This window comes from Labeo rohita, chromosome 13 (genome assembly GCF_022985175.1).
Source record: "Labeo rohita strain BAU-BD-2019 chromosome 13, IGBB_LRoh.1.0, whole genome shotgun sequence".
Classification (NCBI taxonomy): Eukaryota; Metazoa; Chordata; class Actinopteri; order Cypriniformes; family Cyprinidae; genus Labeo; species Labeo rohita.
This window is the reverse complement of record NC_066881.1, coordinates 25622796-25638036: the sequence shown is the minus strand read 5'-3', so window position 1 is coordinate 25638036 and position 15241 is coordinate 25622796. Positions and strand designations below refer to the sequence as shown.

The 15241-nt window shown below is 34.7% G+C and overlaps 2 protein-coding genes across 5 annotated transcripts in view; one reads left to right on the top strand and one right to left on the bottom strand.

Moving 5' to 3' along the window:
- pacs2 (phosphofurin acidic cluster sorting protein 2) overlaps nt 1–11543 on the top strand; it is a 49231-nt gene extending 37688 nt beyond the window's left edge. The window contains exons 18-25 of one of the 4 annotated variants that reach the window (XM_051126935.1): nt 99–210; nt 697–729; nt 4820–4862; nt 4947–4989; nt 5741–5867; nt 5952–6178; nt 6585–6698; nt 9086–11543. In XM_051126935.1, coding sequence (XP_050982892.1) covers nt 99–210; nt 697–729; nt 4820–4862; nt 4947–4989; nt 5741–5867; nt 5952–6178; nt 6585–6698; nt 9086–9204 — 818 coding nt within the window. In that variant the 3' untranslated portion in view covers nt 9205–11543. The remainder of the gene's footprint in view (nt 1–98; nt 211–696; nt 730–4819; nt 4863–4946; nt 4990–5740; nt 5868–5951; nt 6179–6584; nt 6699–9085) is intronic. The other 3 variants (XM_051126936.1, XM_051126938.1, XM_051126937.1) reach the window with 3 other exon arrangements.
- The window catches only part of gmfb (glia maturation factor, beta), a 373066-nt gene that overhangs the window by 86933 nt on the left and 270892 nt on the right, over nt 1–15241 (bottom strand). The gene's annotated exons all lie outside the window — the stretch shown is intronic.

Sequence of the window (15241 nt, the reverse complement as noted above, 5' to 3'; positions counted from 1 at the left end):
TTTAAATATATTAAAAGTGTATATAAATGTAAATGAACACGCACATTTTCATAAATGTCTAAAAAATGTTTTCTTTATTCTCTGTCAACCTTCTCCAGCAGTTCAGGACAGTCCAGATGTGGTTTCGAGGGTAACACAGTACATGTTGGGAGCGAATGGAGCTCATCAGCTGCCTATAGCAGAGGCCATGCTTACCTATAAGCAGAAAAGGTGATACACACATGTACAGAGCAGTCCAGATGCATATTTTTATAAAAGCATTAAACCTTTCAGAGGAGGCAACATAAATATTGTGTGCAGAACACACTGAATATGAAATATCAGTGTGATTTTTAACATGGTACCACTCTATAATAAAACATATTCAAAGATTATGACTATCTAAAATTGTATTTGGCTAAATACAATTAAAAGCATATCAATAATCCATTGATATAAAGTGCTTTGAATATGTGTTATTAGAGGCTGGGTTCATTTTCAGATGCTTTGAAGATGCAAATATCTGGTTTTCCATTTAGAAACGCACTCGATCCATTTTGTTTGTTTTTTCCAGATATTTGCATCTTTGTCATGAGCATCCTCCTCAAAGTCATGTTTGGACAGAAAGCATGTGAATGTCACTGTTTATCATCTCTGTCTGTAAATAACATACTTTATTTCTCTTTATTTGTTTTCTTTTCCTTGCCCTCTCTGAAGGAAAAAGAGCTTTCATTTTGATTTTGCAGTAAGGTATTGTGGTCCTCCTGCCTGTGCTGATACCGTAGTCAATCAGATACATATCATCTCTTCCTTTCTCTCGCTCGCTCTTCTCCTATAGTGTCAAGAGGAGTTATAGCTAAGGGAGAGCATGGAGATTCTGTTGAGACTCTAGAGATTCTATCCACACTTTGGTTTGTGGTCTATTCTGGGTGAAAGCGGTTCAGTGGGCTTATGTGGTGGGGCTGTCTTTTCCTGTAGCTGCCATATTAAGCATTGCAGTTTCTCTAAAAGTGGCCCATCTCTTCCAACATCTGATGGTTTTTGGAATTAGCTGTTAAATTGTGTAATAAAGGCTGCAGTGTGGAAAGAATCTGAAGGCTTTATTGGGTCTCTTGCTGCTCTGGGATATGGATATTACCTCCATCATCCTCCGCACACCTCTGATGTCCTTCAGCAAAGCACACAATGTACCAGAGCCTTTTCAGTTTGAGCTTCTTACAACATTCAAAACCTGAATGTCCTCCAAGGACCCAGAAAAAAAGCCTTTTTCCCCACATAATAACATAAGAAAACCTCTACAGAGGACATCAGGAAAGAAAGTGCAAAAAGTAAAGCCAAAAAAGAAAAAAGTTTTTGTTCGACACGTCCATCTTTATTACATGATATCTAGACTAAAAACATTGAAAAATACATAACCAAAAACATACATAAACCAAACTTTGGGGATAATTTGTCATTTATATTAAAAAATGTATTATGTGTATGATTTATTATAATGTGTTATATTAATATAGGTGAAAATAATAAAAGTTAAATACAGTTTCATTTACTTTTTTATGTTAACACTGTTTTTGAGCACTTTATATACACCATTGCCATTTAAAAGATTCGGATCAGTACGATTTTTAATGTTTTTGCTCATCAAGGCTGTGTTTATTTGATTAAATACACAGAAAAAAACAGTAATATTGTGAAATGTGATGCAAAGGTGAATTTTCTGCATCATTACTCCAGTCTTCAGTGTCACATGATCCTTTAGAAATCATTTTAATTTATTAAATCATGCTGATTTATTATAAATGTTGGCAACAGTTGTGCTGCTTTATTTATTTATTTTTTTCAACCTGTGATACGTTTTCAGGATTCTGTGATGAGTAAAATGGTAAAACGTTAAAACAACAGCATTTATTTACAATTATTTAACATTTGTTTTAAATCTTTTGTAACAATATACACTACCGTTCAAAGTTTAGCGTCATTTAAAATTTGTCTTTCTTTCTTGCTTTGAAAGAAATTAATACTTTTATTCAGCAAGGATGTTAAATAGTTAAAGAAAAGTGATAGTAAGGACTTATATTGTTAGAAAAGATTTCTATTTTGAATAAATGCTGTTCTTTAACTTTTTATTCATCAAAGAATCAAAGAAAAAATGTATATTTTTATATTAATTATTTTTTTATATTATATATGAAGTTTGTTTGCAAAAAAAACAGATACGTTTTTTTTTTAAACATTTCAAAAATCATGTTTTTTATCATGTTATCTTGTTTTTGTGTTTTATTGTGTTAGTTAGCTGTATTTTTTAGTTGTTTTTACTTAATCAAAATACCCAACTGCAGTTTGATTGAGATTAATTGGAATGCATAATAAAAAAAACAGTGTTAACATAAAAAAAGTAAATGAAAATATTATTATATTATATTATGTTATATAGTATTATATTATATTATGTTATGTTATGTTATATTATATTATATTATATTTTGTTATAATATAACAAAAGTAGTTTGAATAGCAAAATCCGAATAAAGGAGACAACAAGGTAATATGCATTTACATGACAAAGGCATACAGTAGCTAGCTAGCAAACTGTAGGCTATGCAAATTATTTCAAATGATTCCACTTTCATGAAAAGGCAGAAGAAAATACTATCTGAGGTGAACGGACATTATGATGGAGGTAAAATAATTATTAGCTTCATTTTTCTCTCCTCTAGTGATCTCTCTCTCTCTCTCTCTCTCTCTCTCTCTCTCTCTCTCTCTCTCTCTCTCTCTCTCATCAAAGTAAACAGTCTGAACTACACAACATTCACACTCACAGTTTCGATTCTCCAAGCAGGTGCTTGAAGTATTGCTGCTGAAATTGGCTGAATTCTCAGTTATTGGTTTCATCAGTGTCTCTCTATTCTCCGGTTTGCAGAGCAATAGACCATCTGTTACGCCTTTCACTCAGAGCAACTTCTATTTCTGCTCAGATGCACTCTGTGAACTCCCTTTATTTGGGCTTGTGCTGTGTTGTTTTTGGGGTGGTTCGTTGGCACAGATTATTTATTCTTTCTGTTCTCTTATAATTTGCTTCTGGTTTGGGGTTTTGCTCTTCTAGTGATCAGAGATGGTTTAACAGTTATACAGTATATATATTTAAAATAATGTTTTCCCTCAAAAACACATGTTATGCTGAACAGAGTGGCCATTTCATGGTTTATTTTATTGTTTGTGAGTATATGTACAAGTTAACATAGCCATTTTAACATTGTTTTTATTGTTGCTAGGTCTATAATCTCTGTTTTAGACCATCTCTGGTTCAAGTAGCCTGAATCTAAGCCCTGATTGGCTGAGAATGCTTCTTTCTTTTATTTTTTCCTGGTAGCGGGAAAGGCAGTGGCATAACGCCAGCGGTTGATTAGAATTATGCTGGCATGTCTCGCTTTGCAGCACTTCCTTGTAGCATGTCTCAGACACGCTTTATTGGATGACATCGAATAGTCAGTTCCAGGGACTGGAAGAGAGTGCCGTTGACAAAATCAGTTTTAGAAGCCTTTTCTCCTCAGAGATCAAAATGTTTCTCTAAACTTAAGGTTCTTTGATAGATAGTGTATGCAGTGCCTCAGAAAGATACTACGGATGTTGTTTGGCATGGACTAGGGAAACATTCTGGTTTTCACAGTTACTCATTCATTTCTAGGGAGAAAACAGTTATGGTCAAAGTTTACATCCTCCTTTCAGAATCTGCAAAAAAAAAAACTTCAGGGTAAATCGAACTTATTTTGTCCTCTGGGAAACACGTAAGTATCTTCTGTAGCTTCTGAAGGGCAGTACTAAATTAAAAAAATATATTATATTTAGGCGAAATAAGAAAAATTGTACACATCTTCATTCTGTTGAAGTTTTCACCCCCTGGCTCTTAATGCTTGGTTTTTCCATCTGGAGCATCAGTGAGTATTTAAACCTTCTGTAATAGTTGCATATGAGTCCCTCAGTTCTCCTCAGTGTGAAAAGATGGATCTCTAAATCATACATTCATTATTGGAAAGGGTTCAAATACACAAAAATGCTGGAAAACCGAAGAATTTGTGGGACCTCAAGGATTTTTCTGAAGAACAGCAGGCAATTTACCTCTTTAGAACAAACAAGGGTCTCATGAACAACTATCACTAAGCAAAGAAAAGCAAAACAAAACCAAACAAACAAAAAAACCGTATTAAGATTCAAGGGGATGTAAACTTTTGAACTGGATTATTTTTATAAATTTATCTATTTAGTTTTGTGGACTGTATGTAAACATCTTTTACCTTCTTATTCAGGTCAGTACTAAATAAACAATAACATGCATTTTGTATGATCACTCTTATTTTGGTATTTTTGGTAACATTTTGCAGATTCTGAAAGGGGGATGTAAACTTTTGACCTCAACTGTAGATTTGTTTTTTTTTATGAAGGAAAACATTTGCATCCATTGCAAACATTCAGATGTTGGATTCCTCAAGTCCTGAATCATCTTGCTGCTGAATTGCTTGTATTCAGCCTTCTTTTTTCTGTTTCTTTTCAAATTGTTAGCAAAAATCTGTTCTGGTTGGTGTAAAACACCATACAACTGTATTTAAAATGTTTTTTTTTTTTTATAAAAAATGTTTTTTAAATGTCTTTCTAAAATACTCAAATCTATTGAATATTTCCCTGTAGAAGTGAATGGGTAACTATAAACCAGCATTTGTTTCCCCTCGATGGCCCTCGAAGCCTTTATTCCCCGCTGTATCAATGATTTGATTGATTTAATGGGGTTCATTTTCTAGTTAGTAAACCATGTGTTCAAATTCATGTCTCCTGTTTCCTCTCACAGTCCTGATGAAGACTCGTGTCAGAAATTCATTCCTTTTATTGGGGTATGTGTGCATTTACAATGATGTTTTTATAGTTTGAAATGTTGTTATTGCTGTATTTGGCTCAAAGTGTGTTTATGTCTGCAGGTGGTGAATGTGGGGATTGTTGAACAAACTTCTGCCACATCTGGTTAGTTATACTGTCAGTATATTATATATTAAGTATGGCTGTCAGTCGAACATGTTAACCCATATAAAATACGCCAAAATCTAAATTGTAATGTAATAGTTTATTGAAAATTTTAGACAAAATTACAAAAAAATTTAATACATCAGGCTTTTATGGCTTGAGGAGAAAAACAGGTACATTTTATTAATCAAATAAAGATAAATTTATACCAGATAACAGATAAAAAATTTTCAGAGGCCCAAACTGAGCAAAAATATGCAATTTAGTGCAGTTGCTGATACATATATGGCCAAAAAGTATTATTTTTATCGATAGAGATCAGTGAGATCTTTATAACAGTATAGCAGCTTAACTTACTGTGCATAAAATGAATATATATATTTAAGTTGTCTATATCTCTCATATAGTATTCTATATCTCTTAATGATGTCTTAAAATGATATTTAAATGCTTAGTTTTATGTTCAAAGATCTTTTTTTATTGTGATAATGTAGAGGCGTTAGAAATGTGCGTATCAAATATGATACAGCAGACTTCAGACCTTCGTTCATATTTGGAACACAAATTAACATATTTTTGATAAAATCCAAGAGCTTTCTGACCCTGCATAGACAGCAATGCAACTGACACGTTCAAGGCCCAGAAAGGTAGTAAGGACATCGTTAAAACAGACCATGTGACATCAGTGGTTCAGCCGTAATTTTGTGCGCAAAGAAAACAAGAAAACATATTTGTGACTCTGTGTTTGTAGGCGATTCAGACGACGCTGCTCCTGTGGGATCTTCTCTTCTCTCGTCCACTCCTCCTGCACAGATCTCCCCATTACTGAAAGAAGCATCTCCAACGCCTCCCTCTTCTCCTTCTGTACACATGTCCAGGTACAAACACACAAACACACACAGCGCTAGTTGTCTGAGATCCCTTTAGTCTTCTGTTTTCTCACCTTGTCCTTGTGGCTGCAGTTCTCAAGGAGGAGGCCAGGGGGAGCTAATGGGTCTTCAGGTTGATTACTGGATTGCTCCATCAGAAAGGAAGAAAGAAGTGGAGAAGAGGGACTCCTCTGGCAAAAACACGCTCAAGGGCACCTTCCGCTCACTGCAGGTTAGCCGCCTCCCACTGGGCGGAGCAGAGACAACGCATCAGCCAACCATGTCCATGAATGTTGTCACCAAAGAGAAGAATAAAAAGGGTAAGACACAGAAACACAATACTTACACAGTGCCATTGTAACATTTACAATAACTCATTCAATGACGGTCCACTTTTTTCTTCTCGTAAATTTTATGGGTTCTGGTCTTATCTGCATCCAGCTATTTTTAGCTGTACAAAACAGCTAGTTTTACTGCTTGATATTGCAAATTGGTGTGTCTTACCTTACTTTAATGTATTATCTATGTACATGAATTATGTATGCAATGGTTTGTAGTACAAACAGTTTTACTGTTTACTGCACGTTGTTATTCTTCTCGTTATTTCCCTATAGTGGCTATTAAATCGGAAGTCCCACCCATAGGCTTACTTTTGTGTTAAAGAATAAGGTGGATATTTTATATGGTGTTGTTGAATAAGCATTAAACACTCTTCTTTGTGTTCAGTGATGTTTCTTCCTAAAAAGACCAAGGATAAAGAGGCGGAGTCTAAGAGTCAGGTGATAGAGGGGATAAGTCGACTCATCTGCACAGCCAAACACCAGCAGACCATGCTGAAAGGTGATCAGCCAATCAGAATTCATCAAAGTAATCACTATAACTTACAATACAGTCAGTAAACTGTGCTTAAACGAGTAGTTTTTCTTCCAGAACAAAAATGTACAGATAATGTACTCATGCAAGATGTTCATGCCTTTCTTTCTTCAGTCGTAAAGAAATAGTTTTTTGAAGAAAACATTTCAGGAATTATCTTCATATAGTGGACTTCAATGGTGCACGCGACTTTGAACATCCAAAATGCAGTTTCAGTGCGTTTCACTATGTGTAATCCTGTTCAATACAGTTAGGGTATGTCGAAAAACTCCCATCTCATTTTCTCCTCCAACTTTAAAATCATCCTACGTCGTTGCAGAAGCACCGACCAGTGTTTACGAAGTGAGCATCCAAAGAAGGTCACACTAAAAAAAATGAGATGGGAGTTTTTCTACCTGCTCTAACTGTGTTGACCCGGATTACACCCAGTACACATGCGCATCGCAGAGCTAGACAAGATGAGCATTTTAGGTTAAAAAGTATTTACTTTTTTTTTTTTTTTTTTTTTTTTTTTTTTTTTTTTTTTTTTTTACACAAAATGACTGGTTGTTTTGCTAGATTAGACCTTTATTCCTCAGCTGGGATCGCTTAGAGCCTTTTGAAACTGCATTGAAACTGCATTTTGGACGTTCAAACTCGTGGGCACCATTGGAGATAGTTCCTAAAATGTTCTCCTCAAAAAACAATTTTTTTACGACTGAATAAAGAAAGGCATGAACATCTTGGATGACAACGGGGTGAGTACATTATCTGTAAATTTTTGTTCTAGAAGCAAACTACTCCTTTAAAGTGTCATTGATATCATCATCATGCTATGAGAACGTATTGTAGCTTTAAAGAGATAGTTCACCCAAAAATGAAAATTACCCCATGATTTACTCACTCTCAAGCCATCCAGGCTGTTTGGACCATAGGACTTTCTTCTTTCAGGCAAAAACTGTAAGAGTTATTTTAGAAAAATATCCTGGCTCTTCCAAGCTTTATAATGGCAGTAAATGAGTGTTAAAATTTTGAAGTCCAATAAAGTTCATCCATCCATCTTAAAAAGTACTCCGCACGGCTCTGTAGGGTTAATAAAGGCCTTCTGAAGCAAATTGATGCATTTATGTAAGAAAAATATCCATATTTAAAACTTTAAAATGTAATCTCTAGCTTCTGCTAACTTGTACGCGTTCATGAGAAAGTGGCGTTCCAGCCAGGGGCATCGCTAGTGCTTTATTAACCTCCCGAAGTCATGTGGAGCACTTTTTATGATGAATTTATGTACTTTTTTTTAGACTTTAAATCTCAATACCCATTCACTGCCATTATAAAGCTTGGAAGAGCTAGAACATTTTTTTAATACAACTCCGATTGTATTCGTCTGGAAGAATAAAGTCATATACACCTAGGGTGAGAAATTCATGGGGTAACTTGCATTTTTGGTGAACTGTCCCTTTAAAGGAACACTCCACTTTTTTGAAAATAGGCTCATTGTCCAACTCGCCTAGAGTTAAACAGTTGAGTTTTACCGTTTTCGAATCCATTCAGCCGATCTCCGGGTCTGGCGGTAGCACTTTTAGCAGAGCTTAGCATAGGTCGTTGAATCTGATTAGACTGATAGCATCTCGCTTAAAAATTACCATATGTAATGATGATATTTTTCCTATTTAAAACTTGACTCTTCTGTAGTTACATCATGGACTAAGACTGACGAATGAAAAGTTGTGATTTTCTAGGCTGATATGGCTAGGAACTATACTCTCATTCCAGCGTAATAATCAAGGAGCTTTGCTGCCGTACCATGGGTGCAGCAGGCGCAATAATATTATGTAGTGCCTGAAAGTGACCGGCATTCATTTTTTGTGGATGCAGAGCTGCAGGTTGCAGCCATAGGGCCATAGGTTGCAGCCAGCAGAGTTGACGGCTGCGTAATATCATTGCGCCTCCTGCACCCATGGAACGGCAGCAAAGTTCCTTGATTATTACTCCGGAATGAGAGTATAGTTCCTAGCCATATCGACCTAGAAAATCACAACTTTTCATTTTTCGTCTGTCCTTGTACACAATGTAACCAGAAAAGTGTCAAGTTTTAAATAGGAGAAATATCGAAACTCTTTGGTCATTTTTGAGTGAGATGCTAACGGTCTAATCGGATTCAATGATCTATGCTAAGCTACTCTAAAAGTGCTACCGCCAGACCGGGAGATCAGCTGAATGGATTCGAAAATGGTAAAACTCAACTGTTTGAGTTAAACATTATATTCATATTGTAAACCAGCAGCTCGACTTCAGGGATTTAAAATTAATAATTGCATCGATTAAATTTAATAATAATTTCAGATCAACTGAATGTTTTTGTGTTTCCTCTACAGTGTTGATAGATGGAGTTGAATGGAACGATGTGAAGTTTTTCCAGCTCGCGGCTCAGTGGTCATCTCACGTCAAACACTTTCCGCTTGCCGTCTTTGGCCCCTCCAAAGGGCCTTATTGAATTACAGCCTCACATCTTCACTCCTCTACGCTACGGCTGCCTTTACACTCAGTGCTGCCTGATGTTTTTATTTAAAATATCTGCTTTCTCACGGTTTGTGTCTGTTTTTTTTTTTGTTTTTGTTTTTGTTTTTTTGACATTTGATTGTTCTTTTATGAAAGACTTGATGCAGTCTTGGCAACAGGGCATATTTTTTTTGGACTACATATGTTAAAACCCTCCAGTGTTTATAGCGAAATGACTAATGAACTGATCTTTAAAACTGATCTTTAACTCCGTAACTAGTGAGTTCTCAGTGGTTTTGTGTCATTCAGCAAAGCTGTATCCACACATTTCAGCAGCATTTCAGCGGCCAGCACACTTTTGGGAAAACAAACCAGCAAAAAGAAGGAAAGGAACTGTGCTTTGGTAAATTGAAAGGACAAAATCTGGATTGGATTTTGCTTCGGATGAATTTTCCAGATGGCTTGGCTTTATCCTGAAGATGGCTGAAGCGTTTCCCCCCTCTCTAGTCGAGGTCAGAGAGTTTCTCGAAGGTTAATTGTGTGTTTGTGTTGCAGTCTCCACCACGTCATATGTGGTTTACTTGGTTTACTTTGTAGGTTTGTTTGTATGTGTGTGTGTGAATGTATTCACTGAAGGTACTGAACGCTAAAGCACTTTTAAAAAAATTACTAGATTGTGTTTTTGTTATATAATGCTTCCTGTGGTGCACAGCGCTGTTCACTCCAGCTATAAACTGCAGCAAAGCTTTGTGGGAACTTTGGAGACAGAAACTGGATTGAGTGTCTGTGTCTACATTAGACGGACCAGTGTCAAACCTGTGTGCTGCACTCTTTAAACACTTTTTTAAAATGTAACTGTTTCTTGGAATGAAATGTATGTTGTGTTCTGTTTTGTTTGTTGGCTTGTTTGAGGACATTTTCTCGTGAGATGTCCAATTTCCCCCAGATGCTGTATCGGATTTAGAATAATGTGCCTAAAACATGGAGAAATTTTAGAGTAGCGATTCTCAAGAACAAGTCATACTTCACCTCAAAATCGAAAGAAAAGAAATTCATATTTTGTTATAAGGGAATAAGGGAAATGCATAATTTTTTAGGACATACAATTTATTTTTTTGGTAATATTTGTTGTGGTATGGTTTGTCTAAAAACAAAAAATTATTTTAAAAAATAATTATGTGATTATTTTATTATTTTCACTACTATAGTTAATCCATTAGGTGTTGTGAAATAAAAATGAACAATACTTTTACACATTTATTAATCTTGGTTAATTTCTAAATGTACTTTTTTTACATTTCAAGTTGTAAAAAATAACTTGAAAAATAACTAATATATTACAAATTACCAGTGAATAACAATTTGAATGTATTGAAATTAACATTAATCTAGATTAATAAACGAAAAATATTGTTCATTGTTAATTCATGAGACCAAATGCATTATTTATTATTGTAAAGTGCTGACAAAAATCTAATAAGAATCACTTTTGAGAATAATTCAGAACATTTGTCACTATTCAGAAAAAACTTAATGGCCAAAACAAACATTTTCTTAGATTTTGGGGTGAAATATGACCTGTTTCTTGAACACTAAACAAACAAGCTACATATATGTCACTATATTTTAATCTCACTAAATGTAGCATATGAATTCCAGTGTTCCACAGCCTGTGTGCGTATACCTGCCTGTAGGTGACATGAGCATGTGTAGATGCTAATGTCTCAGTGTTATAAAGGTATTAGACATGCCTTTTTCATAAGGCCTTTAGCGAGGCTCTGAACAATCTTTGAGATGGTTTAGTCCTCATTACTCATGTAGAGTAGTTTTAAATCAAATGATATTGTGCCTCACTTGCTCCTTAGAAAGCCAAAATACGTCAAACAAATCCATCCCATAATTCGACTCACAGACTCGCACTTGTCACGATTAAGGCAAGGAAGTGGCAAACATGTGCAATGAGGTCAGTGTTGCTCTATTTCTGGTCAGCAGAGAATTTGGTGCAATTTAATGGAAATATTTCATGCTTGTCCAGGTTCATAAGTTATCATACACAGTATGTAAGGAGCTGTGCTGATGATGTCAGCTTATAGTTGAAGCTGTGCTAAAGAACTGTTTGTTTGCTGTTTAAATGTATACCTGCCACTAGTATTAGTTTTGTTTTTGTTTTTTTATTAAAAAATATAATTTAAAAATCTTTTAGCTTTTTAATTTAAAGGTTCAGCTCCAGTTATGGGGATTACTCAGATAAATTTGTATTTGTATGAAAACCTGTTGAAAAAAATACTACCACTGTAATTCCGTACTGGAATTTAATAAAACTACACACACTAAGATTTGTTTTGGTTTCTCTTGTCATTTGCTTGAGCGCATTTAAATAGCACTTTCATTGTGTATTTCCATACACCCAAAGCGCTTTACAGTCATATGGGGGGATCTCTCCTCAACCACCGCCAGTGTGCAGCATCCACTTGGATGATGCAACGGCAGCCACGGGACAACAGCGCCAGTGCGCTCACCACACACCAGCTACAGGTGGAGAGGAGAGAGTGATAGAGCCAATGCAATAAATGGGGATTGAAGGCCATGATTGACAAGGGCCAGAGGAGGAAATCTGGCCAGGACACCAGGGATACATCCCTACTCTTTACGAGAAATGCCATGGGATTTTTAATAACCACAGAGAGTCAAGACCTCGGTTTAACGTCTCATTTGAAGGACGGTGCTTTTTACAGTATAGTGTCCCCGTCACTAAACTGGGGCATTAGGACCCACATAGACCACAGGGTGAGCACCCCCTGCTGGCCTCGCTAACACCTCTTCCAACAGCAACCTAGTTTTTTCCAGGAGGTCTCCCATCCAGGTACTGACCAGGCTTAGCTCTGCTTAACTTCAGTGGGCAAGCAGTCTTGGGCTGCAGGGTGATATGACTGTGGCAATATGCTGAATGAGTACAAAATGGATATTTAATACTTGCACTTAAGTCACCAAACTTTGTAATATTTTATCACAAGGTTTAGAATACCACATTTAAATAATTGAATATGTAATATTAGTGTTTATATTTTAACAGTTTTTTTTTTACACACACACACACATATATTAGTGCTGTCAAAATGATTAATCACGATTAATCGCATCCAAAAAGGCTGTGTTTATATAATATGTATTTTATATATTCATGTATATATTAACACATGTATATGTTAAGAAATATTTAAGTGTTTGCTTATGTGTGTGTACGTCATTTCTTAAATTTATATAAATTGATATACAGAGAAGTTCACTGCCAACTCAATGACTGTGAGGTGTCCAGGTCCTGTGGCTACAAAACAAGCCCAAAATGATCAGCCCTCCTCTAGCATGCTTGTCTTTTGGTATGAGGTGTTTGTGCTGATACGCTCTTTAGGTTTTCACCAAACTTGGCACTGTGCATTATGGCCAAACATCTTCACTTCGGTCTCGTCTGTTTAAAGGACATTATTCTAGAAGAGTTGTGTTTTGTTCAGATGCAACTTTGCAGACCTAAACTGTGCTGCAATGTTTTTTTTTTTTTTTTATAGATAGAAGAGGCTTTCTTCTGCCTTCCAAACATGCCATTTTTGTCCCATATTTTTCTAATGGTATTGTCATGAACTTTATCATTTAACATGTTAACTGAGAGTCTGAGGTGTAGTTATTGGGTTGTCTGCCATTTCTCTGAGCTTTACACAGTCTGATCTTGGGTTGAATTTTCTGGGACGTCAACTCCTGGAAGGAGAGGTGTCTGTTTTAAATGTCTTCCACTTGTGAAAAAACTTCAAATTGGAAATGGCCATATTACTCTTCTCAGATTGATGGCAGCAACAATTGCTTCACTAAGATGATTGCTGATGTCTTACCTCCTTGGCATTGTGTTAACACACTCCTAAAGGCTCCAGACCAGCGAACTGCCAAAGCTTATGCTTTTATAGAGGCGCTCAGACTTGCTGATGATCAGTTAATCAAAGGTATCTTAATTCCAATGTTAACAATAAGGGTGTCCTAACTTTGTCACATATGGCTTTTCCATTTTGGCTTTATTTTTGTTCAGTAAATAATGACACGGTGCAATTTGTAATGTGTTGTTGTTCATCTGAGGTTTTATTTTCGAAATTTTAAGACCAACCAAGGACCATTTAATGATGTCCTGATACGGAAAACCGTGGAATTCAATAGGGACTCCTAACTTTTTCACATGACTGTGTATATATATATATATATATATATTTATGTGTGTGTGTGTTGTCCAATTAATTAATTGCATCCAAAATAAAAAATGTGTGTATAGTGTGTATTTATTATGTATATAAATACACCCACATACATGTATAAATTTAAGAAATTATGTAATACATTTATATTTCTATAGAACATAAATCATATATGAAATGTGAAATATATCATTTGAAGATAAATGTGTTATCACAAACTTATTTTGGATGCGATTAATCACGATTAACTGCTTTAATAGCACTAATATATATAAGTTTGTGATACGTTTGTGATTATATATTAATATATCATTAATAATATATATTAACTGATATATTAATACTATATATACAGTGTTGGGGAGTAACTAATTACATGTAACGGAATTACGTAATTTAATTACAAAATAAATGTAATTGTAATTAGTTACAGTTACTGAGAAAAAATGTGTAATTAAATTACAATTACTTTTGAAAAATGCCAGTGATTACAAAGGGGATTACATCTGAATTTTTTCACACACCCACCCCCACTTACAGATTTAATTGACTTCTTAAATAAATTGTATTGACTGCTCTAAAATGAGACACCATTTCCTGTCATCTCTCTACTGTCCTATCACAATAAAAGGCATAAAAAGCCCCAAAAAAATAAGTTAAAAAAAAAAGAAAGTCTGAATTTGTGGTGGCTGTGCTTTAAATTAAAATATTACACAGCTCAGACTCATTCGGGGCAACTTAAGTGCTATATGCTTGATAATTTTTCTTGGCGGAAGCTTTGTGTTTGGTTAGCTAATAAAATATTAAAGCTTAATTCAATATTATGTGGACAATTTCTTAATTCTGTGATCCTGGTATCGTGGACTTGCTCTATGGTTTCATACAAACGCAGCTGCTGCCATTTTTTTTTTTTTTTTGTACACTGCAATGGATTATAAGATAACTAACTAGTACTACTACTTAATAATTTATGTGGTGAAATGTTGTGTAAGAAAACTGGTATGACTGCACTGTATCCCTAAAATGTCTAGTTTGAACTTGCCGTTTGCTAGCAACTGATTTCTTCGTGGAAGCTTTGCGTTCAAATAATTTTGCCACAAAACATCTAAATAATCTATCCAGCAGCTGTGTAATAGGTGAGATAATGTACATTCAGTCAGTTGTTATTGCAAAATAAAGATGTATTTTATCCCTTACTTATTATAATCTTAATTCAAGTGATAAAGGATTTTGAAAGTCTGACAGTAATCAGTGTTGAACGCTACTGTAAGGTTAACTCTGCCTGGTTTAAATGTTTCAAAATGATTAACAGTTGAAAATATTAGAAATTTAGAAAAGTAATCAAAAAGTAATTAAAAGTAATACGTTACATTACTTTAATAAAGTAATTGAAAAGCTACACTACTTATTACATTTTAAATCAAGTAACTTGTAATCTGTAACCTATTAGATTTCCAAAGTAACCTTCCCAACACTGTATATATATAGTATTAATATATCATTTGAAGATAAATGTGTTATCTTTTGATATGAGAGTAAGTTTATGAAGAGTAAAGAGGTTTATTATTGTTGTTGTTTTTTTTGCATTTAAATACATTTTAATAAAGCAATATGGTATATGTACTTTAATACAGTTTCTATTAACATGTTTTAATTTATTTTAAATATTTAAAATGTTACATTAGTATCATCTGAGTGTAAAAATGACATATATTATCTATTCAATCTAAATTTAGTATGTCATTTCTAATTTCATTTTGGATGCGATTAATCGTGATTAAATGATTGGACAACAAGCAC